The sequence below is a fragment of the Filicampus tigris genome, chromosome 3 (genome assembly GCF_054856515.1).
Source record: "Filicampus tigris isolate MCC_2025a chromosome 3, RoL_Ftig_1.0, whole genome shotgun sequence".
Lineage (NCBI taxonomy): Eukaryota > Metazoa > Chordata > Actinopteri > Syngnathiformes > Syngnathidae > Filicampus > Filicampus tigris.
Window position 1 is genome coordinate 5,122,970 of NC_141219.1, and position 13,210 is coordinate 5,136,179.

General features: G+C 40.8%; 1 protein-coding gene across 2 annotated transcripts in view; it reads left to right on the forward strand.

The window, feature by feature from the left end:
* The window catches only part of ntrk3b (neurotrophic tyrosine kinase, receptor, type 3b), a 223,785-nt gene that overhangs the window by 129,783 nt on the left and 80,792 nt on the right, over nucleotides 1–13,210 (forward strand). The window contains exons 7-10 of one of the 2 annotated variants that reach the window (XM_086025698.1): nucleotides 1,636–1,778; nucleotides 2,987–3,128; nucleotides 11,297–11,602; nucleotides 12,451–12,465. In XM_086025698.1, coding sequence (XP_085881824.1) covers nucleotides 1,636–1,778; nucleotides 2,987–3,128; nucleotides 11,297–11,602; nucleotides 12,451–12,465 — 606 coding nt within the window. The remainder of the gene's footprint in view (nucleotides 1–1,635; nucleotides 1,779–2,986; nucleotides 3,129–11,296; nucleotides 11,603–12,450; nucleotides 12,466–13,210) is intronic. The other variant, XM_086025699.1, reaches the window with a different exon arrangement.

Genomic DNA, 13,210 nt, shown 5'->3' on the forward strand with positions numbered 1-13,210 from the left:
ACGTCTTTGTAACAGAATAGAGGATGGTAATCACCACTCGATTTTTTTTTAAATTAAAATGGCGCTTCTCTTGCACTGACACATTATTTTTACATCATCGATTGAAAAAGTAAATAATAATAAATTCCGCCTGTGTGAAAGCCACATGTCGAAGCTCTTTAATTCTTTTGGAATTATGTTTCTGTCTGCTGCAGGGGCTGAGATATTAATCATTTTGTAAGTGTTGAATTTCTGGGAAAGCTTCAGGTTTTCAAGGGTGATTCCAAAGGCGACCTTAGGTTTTGGGGAGCTGTTGAGAAAGGCGCCTTAGGCCTTAACGTGTTAAATGTGGTACACTCACACCGTCCATGGAAATACCGTATTGGCCCGAATATAAAACCGTGTTTTTTGCATTGAAATAAGACTGAAAAAGTGGGGGTAGTCTTATATTCGGGGTCTAGATATTATACCCATTCACGGCGCTTGATGGCGCCAGATATCATTGAAGCGAATGCTGAACTTGACTCCGCAGGCCAAAGCAACCCCTGTCACGTGAGGATGACGTGCTATGGGAGGAGCCAGAGGATGGGATTAAGGACAGCGACACTGAGCCCAGCGAGGCCGATAATTGTTTGCGAGGAGTAATGTTCTGTCGTGATAGATCTCAGCTACTCTCAAGTTAAACCAGTTTGCATTTTTTTATTGCAATGTTTTTCCTTATTCAGATTTGTTTCAAGACTGCAGTTACAGTTAGACTTCGCTTTGATGGTTAATGCAGTTATTGCAGTTTTGTTGTTCGATCACAATAGATTGGTTTATTTACATTTCAAAAACCAGAAGCCATTCATTTACGAATGTGATTGCACTTTAGTTGACATATTTAAATGTTCAGATGTCAAGATTTCTCTCAAATATATTCTTATAATCATTTGTTTCAGATGTACTGGAATTATTTTCTGTATAAAAATTAATTCGGTGTTCAAAAAAAAACATTTTTCAATCTTGAGTCTTGAAAAAGAGGGGGTCGTCTTATAATCAGGGCCGTCTTATATTCCGGCCAATACGGTATGTCTGTGCGGGGACAAGGACGCTGTGATCCGTGCGTGACCAAAGCATTGTCACAACAGCAGATAATGGAAGTGGATACCCTTGTTAAATACAAAATGAGCTTTTGACACCCACTGGCGACTTGAATATGTCTGCAGAGCACCTGTGTCTATCTCCATCCCTCATCATTTGTGTTCGTGGTCATTTGTATTTGGGAGTAGATAGACGGAGATATTTAAATTGCGCTTGAACGTGCAAGACAAATAACCTCAAATAACTTCAGTGCAAAACACAATCAATTCCACGTGTGAAAATCTGCACCATGAGCGACCGAGCGAAATGGTATGAGTGTACGAGTATGGAGACGAGTCCCAGCTCGGGGGACTGAAGGGGAGCAGTGATGAACTGTCGCTTGGATGGAGTCAAAGGCGGAGTGGCGTCGCAGTGACTCATTGCCGAGCGTTGGCGCGCTGCCATTGTGCTAATTTTTTTCATTAACGAGAGGCGAATCATTGATTCAGTGGGAAAATGCGTCAACACAGGCGGCTGCGGCCATGTATTAATAGGAGCGCGCCGTGTGTGTGTTTGCGTGTGCGCGTGTGTGTGTAGACTTGCCGGAGATCAGCGTGAGCCACAGTAGCGTGCTAGTGATGGAAGGCGACAATGTGACAGTGAGCTGTAATGGATCCGGATCACCCCTGCCTGAAGTGGACTGGACTGTCAACGGCCTCAACTCCATCAACACACACCTGGTATACTCGCACATACACACGCCTCGAAATAAATGGTATACGGTATTTATTTCAGTGGAGTAGTTCAAGGGCGGGCATGCTTGGAAAAATGGTTCCCCGCCCCTTGACTAATGTCTTTAAAAAGTCCTGTATAAATTCACAGCCACGGTGTATAAGCTAAGTGAGTAGTGCTCATGCTCATTAATTAGCTCTCTCCAGTTAATTAGCATGAGGTTAGCTAAAGCCTAAGGGACAACCGTCTCACACACATCGCAGCCTGCGAGGCCCCTGACCACTTTTATTTGGTTATGACCGCCCCGGACACCAGGTTTATTGGCCAAAGGTTGAAAAACTATAGAGTAGTAGTTTGTTAGATGGATGAATGTGTTAGCGCACTGTTTCTCAACCTTGATTGAGCCAAGGCACATATTTCACATCGGAAAAAAATCCCACGGCACACCAATTAGCAAAACTATTCACGAAGAGCGGCTGTACGGGGTCATTACGTACCTTCTGTCATCTAGTGGAAGACCATTTTATTGTTTTGACTGTTACCATACATGGTTGGTATGAATACATTCACAAAATATATATTTTTTGTCAAAATAATTGACATTGGATAATTTCCCGCGGCACACTAACGTGCCACGACACACTGGTTGAGAATTATTTATTAATACATGTATCACAGCCTATTATTGTTTTTGTTTTATTTATTGTATTCTTTGTAAAGTGCTTTGTTACAGCTCTAGTTGTTATGAAATGCCCTATATAAATTAAATTGTATTGGATCGTATTGTATTTCATAATGCATTCCTCACTGCATGTGTAAAAGATCCACTATCCTAACCCAAGACTTTTAGGCAAACAACAATAACAAAAAACACAAATTTTTTTTTTTTCTTCTTCTTCAGTTCCTAGGTCTCACTTGCATAAAAATGATTATTCAAGGATGGCACAAAACTGTAAATCCACACCATGTAGTACAGGGCAGTACAACACTCGGTGTAAGCGCAACTAAGCCATCCGCCTGCCATCCAGTGGTGAATGGTGAAATTACAACTCAGAATTACGGTTGATAAATATTCACAGTTCCCTTGTGGCTATGTTGTATTAATAACTCATGCGAAATGGTTTCATCCCACATACGTTCTAACCATTAACAATCAACTCATACTTGTCACACAGTTATATGACTCCATGTTTGTGTGTGTGTGTTTTGTGTTCAGTCCAATGTTTACTGGCCCGACATCCACTCCATCAACCTGACGCTGTTCAACATCAGCCGCGACGACAACAACTTCCAGCTGACGTGCATCGCCGAGAACGTGGTGGGCATGACCAACTCGTCCATCCAGCTCAACGTGCAGTGTGAGTTGAGGCTTTTTCCTTGTTTTAGTTGAGCGTCGACAATCTTTGGGTTGCTTAAATATCCAATATCGTGTTGGCTAAGTTCTACGGCTAATGTTTGTTTGACATTGACACTATTGACACTATTACTACTGTTACATTTGGGTCTTTGATAAAATGCAAAGGGGTCAATATGAGCCACTGCACGTAAAAATGATCAGAAATTTCAGACAATCATAAACATATATACTTGCAAATATGTTTTGAAGGTATTTGCCAATCAAAAACTCCACATTGGCAGTCCCACGCTCCCGTACCAACCGGAATCAGGTATCCTCGCTAGTCAATACAAATTGGTGAAGATTTTTAACCAGTGCCATCTAATGTGGGTGGAGCTTGGTGTCAAAGTTTTGAGGATTCGCCATGAAAAAATCGCCCGTTCTTGAAAAAAATCTGGCTCCAACAAATAGTTTGACCGAGCATCACAAAATTTGGTGGGCGTCCATCATGTCGGAACAAAGAAAAATCTCTCAGGAATCGAAACTGAAACGCCGAGAATTGAACGGGACGTCAAAGACTTTGGGTTGAAGCAGCTATTTTGTCTGGATTCCAGGGCTTGTGCTGTGATGAAGTCCTAATCGGTAATTTGGTCAAAATACCCCCAAACAGAAGCACGTATTCTAGACCTAGCAATGCCAAACGGTGAAACTTTTTTACTGATACCATCTTATGGGGGACACAGCCCGGCATCAAAGTTGGATGATCGTTTTTGAGGAGCGCCATGAAGCTTTTCGTTTTATTCTTATTCTTCAGAGGCTGTGTGACACGCTACTGAGCTGGAATCAGAGCAGCTTAGCGAGGGTTAAATATAGCTAGAGCAATGTGAGTCCCAACGGAGTGTGTCATTACAGCAACTAATGAATGCACAGTGCGACGGCCGTGTGCTCATAGTGTCGCCTCATCTTCGCGCTTATTGTGAAAACAAAAGCTGACAGGCTTATAGTCAATCAGTGTGACTTTGGATCCGCTCACAACAAGTGTTTGGTTTGGGTCGAACATGGCTGACCAGAGCTTAAACCCCATTTATTGACTTGTTTTCTTAACTTTGCATTGTGGTATTGTAGCTTTTGGACCGGAGGCCTGAATTTTTCCATATTTCAATGTGTGCCCCACATAGGTTGATGACAGCCTGCCAATGTGATTTCCATTGGTGTGGAAAGAGATGTTTATGAGCCCCGAGGGAGGACTTTTTGCCGTTAAAATTACAAATATGCACGCATCAGGTTCATCCATTAGCCTAAATGCATGTCCTATGCTGCTCAATAGGGATATGCGATATTTCATGCGCTCCAAAGACCACATTAACTGTCAGTTGATCAATACATGCTGTTTGTTGCGGGTGTCGCAACTCAATGTTGAGGCTTAAAAAGTGGATTGATTTTTAAAGTATGTCCAGTGGTGAAATCAGCTATTCTTGCTTCATTATAACTGACGTAAAGTCATTTTGAAAGTAGAGCCAATAGGAAATGCTAAATCGTATTGTAAACTGTTGTTTAAAGGCATGAGCAAGGGTTGTACAAATGTAATGTAGACTCCGGGATCAATAATAATTATTATTTTAAGAATGATTAGAAAAAAAACCTTTTTTTTTTTTTCAATTAATCAATGAAAAAGATAAAACAAACATTTGTACAATGTCCATTCTTTATTGAGATTTCAAATCCAAAAGTGCACAAACAGATTGCTGAGTAGATATCCCAAACATCTTGAAAAAGTTGAAGTCAAATATCTTTCCAATAGGCCATAGACAAACACACAAAAACATTCAAATTTATGCGATAGAATATCTGCTAAAAAAAATAAATATATACATATATATATATATATATATATATATATATATATATATATAATGTTTTTGTCAATTTTATTCATAAAGTACTTTTCATAAACAAGGCAACTCAATGTACTTCACACAACTAAAGCGCAACACCTAAAAGCATTTATAAACGACAAACAGCTAAAGACAATCAAAGGCAAAACAGAGACAACAATAATATAAAAACAGGGTAGTTTGGCAGCAATTCAACGTATTTATAAACGAAAGATTTAAAGGCATTTAAAAGCAAAGTGAAGAATTAAAAAGTAGCTTGATAAAATTATCCTTAAACCCTAGAAATACCTTAATCAAAAGTCTGGGTAAAAAAAAGCATAGTTTTAACCTGGATTTAAAAGCATTTACAACCGAGGCTGACTCAATTTATGCTGGCATCTTATTCCACTAGCATGCGGCATAACAGATAAACGCCGCTTCACCGTGTTTGTTTTTAAACCTGGGCTCCATTAAATGACACGAGTCCGCATACATGAGAGCCCGACTGGCTTTATATTCAATTAGCATTACTTTAATGTATTCAGGATCCAAACCATTCTGTGATTTATAAACCTGCAGTAGGACAAATTATCTTTTTTTTTTTTTACAGCCTTTCCTTTTTGCGAACGGGGTTACATGGACATCTGTAAATGTGAATAAACACCAGTGGGTGTGTAAATGGCTGCATGTTTCCCAAACCGACATCGCCTCATTATAATCCCATCCAGCGAAAGGCCTACAGGCCTATTTGGCTGGCATCCGCTCCTCGCTCCAAAATGGCTGCTTTGATGGCGCTAAAATATGGAGAATCAGTTCCAGCAACAGCCCGAACCAACTGCAGCAGGTACATTTGGGATGCAATGAGGTGTTGCGCGCTTTGCAAAGCGGGTGTAACTGATGGATCTTATTAACAAGGACGGCGCCTGCAGCCTGCGCGCACGCAAGCAAAAAGAAGAAATCAAACGAGTAACCGGCTGCGGCGAAACCATGCGGTTGCCATGGAGATGTTCCTCTGGCATCCTCGCCGGCCGTGCATACGCGATACGCCTCGCCTCTTACATAAGTCTACCCGGTGGAAATGGCCGCCAGCTGGTTCAGGACACGCTCGTGTGTTTGGCGACCGGGACTGGTCTCCAGCGCCTGAATAAGGGAACCTCAAGGGGGCGTGCTCCCCCTCCCTGCCCGCATCCTGGGATTGTGTCGTCTCCGGGCGTTTCTTATTCTTCTTCTCCCATGTTGACACTCTCTGCCGTGCCACAAATTAACTAACGCATTAATTTTTCACCGCATGCTCCGCTGGTAATTACATTTCCTCAGCGATGCGAGCCCATTGTCTGTGGAAATGTCAGAAAGTAGCTCCAACCCGCACTGCGATTAGGGAGTGGGGTGATTGACGGCTCGAATTACCGGCCGTCACATCCCGCCGTTCAAAAGAATGACTTTTTAGAGCGAGCGTATTGCAACTACAATGGGGGCTTTTGTTGTGTGACGCTTGCAAATAATGGCGGCATGGGGGAGTCCCCCACCCCCACCCCCCTACAATTGTAGTGTCAAGATAATTTGGGCCATTCTATTATATCTCAATTTGAATTAAACAAATATATTTTTAATTTTCTAACAATAATATTCCCATTTTAGACCATGTTCATGTGATTGCATTGTTTAAGAGGGAAGTCAACTCCCAAATTTTCTTCACAATAATATGTTCTATGCAGCCCCACTAGTCTAAACACGGCATTCTGATTGAGATGGCTAAAAACGGGTGGACTTTGCTGCTTAACTCATATTCCACAAACGCAGTATTAATCAGAATGCCGCGTTTAGACTAGTGGAGGTGTTGTGATGTCATTTTCAGTTGACAGAAGTGACAAAATGGCCGCCCCAAGAGATGGCTAAAAAACGGGTAGATTAACTCTTATAGTACAAACACAATATTTATCAGAAAGCCTTGTTTCAACTAGTGGGCTTGCATAGAACATATTCTTGAAAAAAAATATCTTTGGGTTGTTTTCCGTTTTAATTCTTATTCCACAAATGCAATATTATTCAGAATACCGTGTTTGTACTAGTGGAGGCACGTAAAACATGTTCGGGTCAAGAAACATGTTTTATTTGACTTTCCGTTTAAAAAAAAAAAAGGAATATGTTCCTATATAATGTAATATATAAATATATAAAACGTTTTGAAAAATAAATCATTCTCTGTGCATATACTCTGTGGGAAGTGTAGAAGAGAGCGCTTAAAACCTGAGAACTGTCTGGCTGCACCACCATATTTGCTGAGGTTCCCATAGAAACATGACCGTCGGATAACACACCAGGACAAGCGGTGGCTGGCGTTAGCCAGTCAAAGAGAAACACATTGTTATCACGTTGTTACGGGGTGCCGCAATGACTCGTATTGTGTGGAATGATGCAGCCGTGACAGCTCCACTGAGGGTAAAATTGATCGGTCGCTAAATGCCCCGTCAACAAGATCATTCGGAACGTACCCGCGACTTGTCGCCGCGTTGGAGAAATAGGCTTATTGCGTAATTTTCACTTTTCTTGGGCGCCCATCACTGAAGTCATTTTGCCAAATGACAGCTTTCAAACAGAAATAAAAAAGGGGAAAAAAAAAAACTCTTTCCCTTTTGTCTGCCTTTGACGACCCATCAGCACACAATCGCAGGCGGCGACCATGCGCACCAAATGACAGTTGGGGTTTTAATTATTCATTTAGGTATCAATCAATTTTTACAGTCAAACACAGCCTTGCTTGGTAATGCTGCATGAGCACTAAATAACATGATTAACCAATTTTGTAGTATTCTTCCCTGGAAAGTTAGACAAAACAGGGCTGTCACCACTTTCACTGATCTGAAAGAAATTAAGGATTTTTTTTTTTTTAAATAGGAAAATATCCGAAATGCCTGACAGTTTATGGTTGATGCTTTTTTAAAAATTATTTATGAAATAATTCACTCTATTTAAAAGCACTGTGCAGCACAGCACAGATGTTTATTTTAGTGCCTTATTGTTAACGATTGGTTATTTTACATTTCTGATGCCATGGTTTGTACAGTGTTATGATGTACTTTTTAAAAATGCATGTAACAAAAAAAGCAAAACCCAAATCGAATAGTTTTCCTTTTTTAAAAACACATTTTCCAACATTTGATACCGATCATTTAAACCCACAGATTAACAGGAGTGTTTTTAAAGGTAATAAAAGGGTAAAAAAGTCAAAACAAAAAGCTGAATGTATTCTTTTGATATTTGTTGAACTGAGATAGTAGTGGCCCCTTATCAGTCCCTGACACGTTTCCGCCATCAACAATTGGCTGGGCTTGTCTATCATTACAGGACACACGAAAAAGGACGCACTCAGAATGGAACAGAAAGTCAGCCATTTTGGTTTTAATCAGCTATTTTGGAGCGAATTCCAGGGTTCGTACTTGGACATACATCTGCTAGAGGATTTGGCAATACGAGCCCCAATACAAAGCAGCAGCAGGTACACGAGACACAACAGTGATGCTATGCTATCCAAATAAGGGCAGAGCATGGGATTAAAATGCGGTGCTAATTTCAAGAGTTAGACGGGAAAAAATATGCTGTGAGTTTCAGTTCATGATTATATCTAGCGCTTCAACAAGGCTAACTCACCTATTTGTGAAAAATGCATGTATTCTGGTGGTCCCCGACAGGACCCCCTAAAAAAAAACTCACTCAGTAGCGCCCCCTGGAAAGCACCTGACACAGGTATCACCTATCATGAAATTTGGTGGATATGTCATATATCATAGCAATCTGAGCCCTGAGGGTGTGTGATGTCATTTTCAGTGGGCAGAAGTGACAAAATGGCCGCCCCTTGAGATGGCTAAAAACAGTGGATTTTGCTGCTTAACTCATATTTCATATTAATCATATTGCCTTGTTTCAACTAGTGGGCCTGCATAGAACATATTCTTGAAAAAAATCTAACTCAATCCCCCCCAAAAAAGCAAATGCTGCTATATCTCGTAAACTCCAAGGATTCTGGGTAGAACTAAGGTTCGCGGGTTATTGTAACACATATACAAGCCAACAGTCTCCCTTGCAGCACGTTGACTCCAAAAGACCTTGCTTATTATTAATGACCAGACACACATGCACTGTATAATAATAGACACATCTTAATGACAAGTGGCTGCTCATTTGTGTGCCGTGTGACCATGACGTGCTGATTGAAACACAGCGTGATGTCTGCATAGCATTTACCGTGTGTTTTTTTGTGTGTTTGTGTGACGAATGGGTGTTTTTTTGTTGTTGGTTTATTTATTTTTTGTGGGCAAAGGCTTGCCAGGTAAGGCTGTCTGCCAAATAGTGATGTGAATGTATCATTAATGTGTTTATTTGTGCATCTGTGTGTTGTTTCTTCTTTTCCTTTTTTTTCTTTTTTTTTTTGGCGGGGGGTATTGATGGCTTGCCACCACCTGCCAGATAGTTTGATGATGTAACCTGCACATTACAAAGAAAAAAATCCGGTGAATTGTTGATGAAATTTGTCTGCCGAATCTTGGTTACACAGTGTTGTCCCTATATATACACATCTATCTTGCTAGCTAGCTAGCTAGCTGTCTAGCTGTCTCTCTGTCTGTCCGTCCGTCTGTCTGTCTTCCAATATTTTTGTTCCCTGGAAAAAAATGTTATTCTTGTATTGCTATAACATTTTGTCAAAAATATACTTTTTTTTTTTTTTTTTGACCTGGCTCATTTTACTTTGTTACAGCTCCAGCTGTTCTGAAATGCGCTATATAAATACAATTGTATTGTATTCATTTTATTGTTTTCTATTTTTGGCCTAAAAGTCTTTTTCATATAGTTGTTAACTGTAACTATGACTTTACACAGCGTTACGGTAGGTTAATGATAGACTATTGCGCTCTTCAAATTACACGTAATAAATCGATTTAGGCATCCGCCATTGGACAGAATTTTGTTCTAAACCAAGAACCTCTTCGAAAGGTTCTGAGATCTAATATGCTGTACTTGGTTGTTTCATTTCAGACTTGATGGGTATGCGGGCACTTCAAGGACCCAACTGTTTTCATACAAGCAATTAAAAATGAACATTTCTAAAATATGCCCACTTAACAGCGTTGGAGAGGCTGTGAATGTTTTTGACATTGGAGAGGCCCTGAATTTTTGGAGGCAATATCAGAAAAGAAAGAGCTCTGAGATTTGCACGACAAGCTCCTCGATTAACATGTTCTTGCTATCGTCATCCTACATAGTGCCGCACACTCCTGTCTCCAAAGTGTCATCTCTTCCCCTGGGTAAAATATAAAATAGCTTAAATTTAGTCCGATGCTGCAGTTTTTGGGGTTGTCCAAACAATGTCAGCCTAAAGCTTTAGCAATGTTTGGAAACTTGGTGACTGATTTTAGGGGTGAAATAAAGTTTCTTTGGATTTGTGGCAATGGATTAACAAATATAAAGTGTAATTCTGAATTTGCGTTAGTGTAGGTTATTGATTGATAAAGGCTAGGGTGTGTTCCCATTTATGTGCAAAATCAGGTTACGAGCTGTCGCTGGAATGGAATTGTTCAAAAAATTAGACCCAATTCTCGTAAGATTACAACTTTTTTTCACGTTTGAAGGTTACAAATCGTCGCTATCCAGTGAAAAATACGTATGTCCAATTTTGATATTTTTTTTAATTTTGACCCAAAAAAATGGACATACCCGGTAAGTGTTTTTCACATGACAGCTTTATTTTTGTAATTTTTCAGCTTTTTCCCCAAAATTTCTCCCCCCCCCAGAAACAAAAAATATATATGGGCAAAAAGTACAGTACATATGTTTTTTTGTACTTGGAAAAACGGAGACAAATTGTGGTAAAATATTAGAAATACAGGACGGTAACCCTATGCAGGGAGTCCTCGATTCATGACGGTCTTGAAATACAACGTTTTGAGGTTCAGCACACAATAAAATTGTTCGTGCAGTGTCGCTAACAAGAAGTCATGTTGAGTTAGCGCCAACTGCTTTTTAAATGTATACAAAAAATATATATTTACGTCATTGCAAATGCTACTGTTTAGCGCAGGTTGATGACAAAGGGTTACAACTCACAGTATGTACAAAATTAGGTTAGGATGTGTTGTTAGAATGGAGGTATTACTTTTCAAAAATGTCACAAAATAAATGATTTGAGACATTTTACTAGAATATATCCACGTATATGGTTCTTGTTACAAACGGTGTGCAATGAACTGCTTTGTGCAGCTTCATATGACTTTCAGGGTCAAATGAAGGAATGAGTCAAGTGCGATCCTTTGCCTGTCCGCAGTTCCACCGGTCATCCTTAGCCTGGCCGAGCCCGAGCAGCGCCACGACACTTGCATTGAGTTCACGGTGCGGGGCTACCCGCACCCAAAGCTGCGTTGGTTCCACAAGAATAAGGAGATCCTGCACAACCAGTACATCCGCACCGAGATGGACTTCTACAAGGACTACCTGGAAGGCTGCCTGACCTTCCAGAACCCCACACACATCAACAATGGCAATTACACTCTGGAGGCCAGCAACTCGCTTGGGACTGTCACCAAGACGGTGTACGGACATTTCCTCATGGCGCCCGGCATTGATGACGAAGGTGGGTAAAAATCCTGCAAAATGCAGGGTTGGCCAAGTCCGGTCCTCAAGAACCACACTCCGGCTTGTTTTAGCTTCATCCCTACGGCAACGCACCTGATTCAAATCAGCATTATCAGGCTTCCGCAAATCTTTATGATGAGCTGATCATTTGACACAGGTGTGTTGACGTAGGGATAAACCTGAAACAGGCCGGATTGTGGCTCTTGAGGACCGGACTTGTCCACCCCTGTGCTAATGCATTATTGTATTAATCATGCATTGCCTCGTCACATATGGTCCATCTAACGTCCATCGCTGTATTTTCCATACCACATACTTTATGTATGTGGGGTCTCTGCCGATTTAGGGTGAGAAGTCGGAACCACGCTCGACTGATCGCCAGTAAATCTCGGGACATTAGAGACACACAGCCATCGGTTTGAAAATAAACTTTCTCACAAACTCCACATGTCAAAAACACACCTCAGCCCAAGGATGGAATCTTGACCCGCCCCCCTTGACCACCACAATTTAAAATTCAAATGACCTGTGGAGAAAGTTCCTTGTAGCTCTTTAGGGGCCAGTGCCCTTTTTTTGTCTTATTAAAAGCGTGCCCTCGCAAGGTTGTTGCTTGAGGAGAAGCTCCCCACCGGCTGCTCAGCTTCAGCGGGGTTCACGCACAGTTCACTTCAGGTTAGATTGTTCTGGAGGAGGAGGAGGCGGGGGCGGAGGGGTGGGGTGGGGTGGGGGGGGTGCAAACACCCACAAAGGCTGGCAAATTTCTCCCCATGGTCAATATTCCGAGGTTAATATCCTCTTGTCAGTTTGTCGCACACGGCGTGACTCTCTTTGTTTTCTTCTTTGCAGACGTGGTGGAGCTGGGTGAGTATTTGGATTTTCACATTTAAACCTGCCTAGATTTTTTTTTTTTTTTTTTGTAGTTGTAGTTGTAGTGCTTTTGGTTCATTTGTTCATGTGGCTTTGGCGTACACACAAGCACACACGCAGACTCAAATAGTTACCATGGAGAAATTTGGTCACTTTGTGTCGCTCTTAGTGCTCATATGGAAGCAATGTTTGTTTTTGTGCTGGTATTTGTGTCTGTTCAATGACTTAATAGTCATGGTGTGTGTTGAGAGTCTTTGATGATTCAGCCAAGTGTTTGTGTTTGTTAACTCAGTTCCACAGTAAGGAATCGATTTGGGTGACTTGGTGGGTTTTCAAAATGAACTTTGATCATCATCATAATATTCCAATCTCAAAAGTAGCACAAAAATCACCACATCCATATGTGGTGTCTCTGTGTTTTTGGAACCATTAAAATGGCCTTGTTGGTGTTCTTGACGGTCTTTTTCGCTTGCACGTTCTATTCATTGAAGATTTAGGATTGAAAGTTTAAGATGTCGTCAGTAAACCAAATGTGAGCTTTTGTCGTGATCAACGATCACTGAGTGGTCAATAAACTTGACGTACTTGTTTTTCAAACCTCAAAGAGATTCATTGAAAACTAGATATTGTCTAAGTTTGCAAAAATGTGTATGTTGGGTTAATTGAAGACATGGAAATAAATGTCCTCTTCAATTCAAATGAGGTTTTTTTAATGTTTATAAGAAGCCATATATTAGAG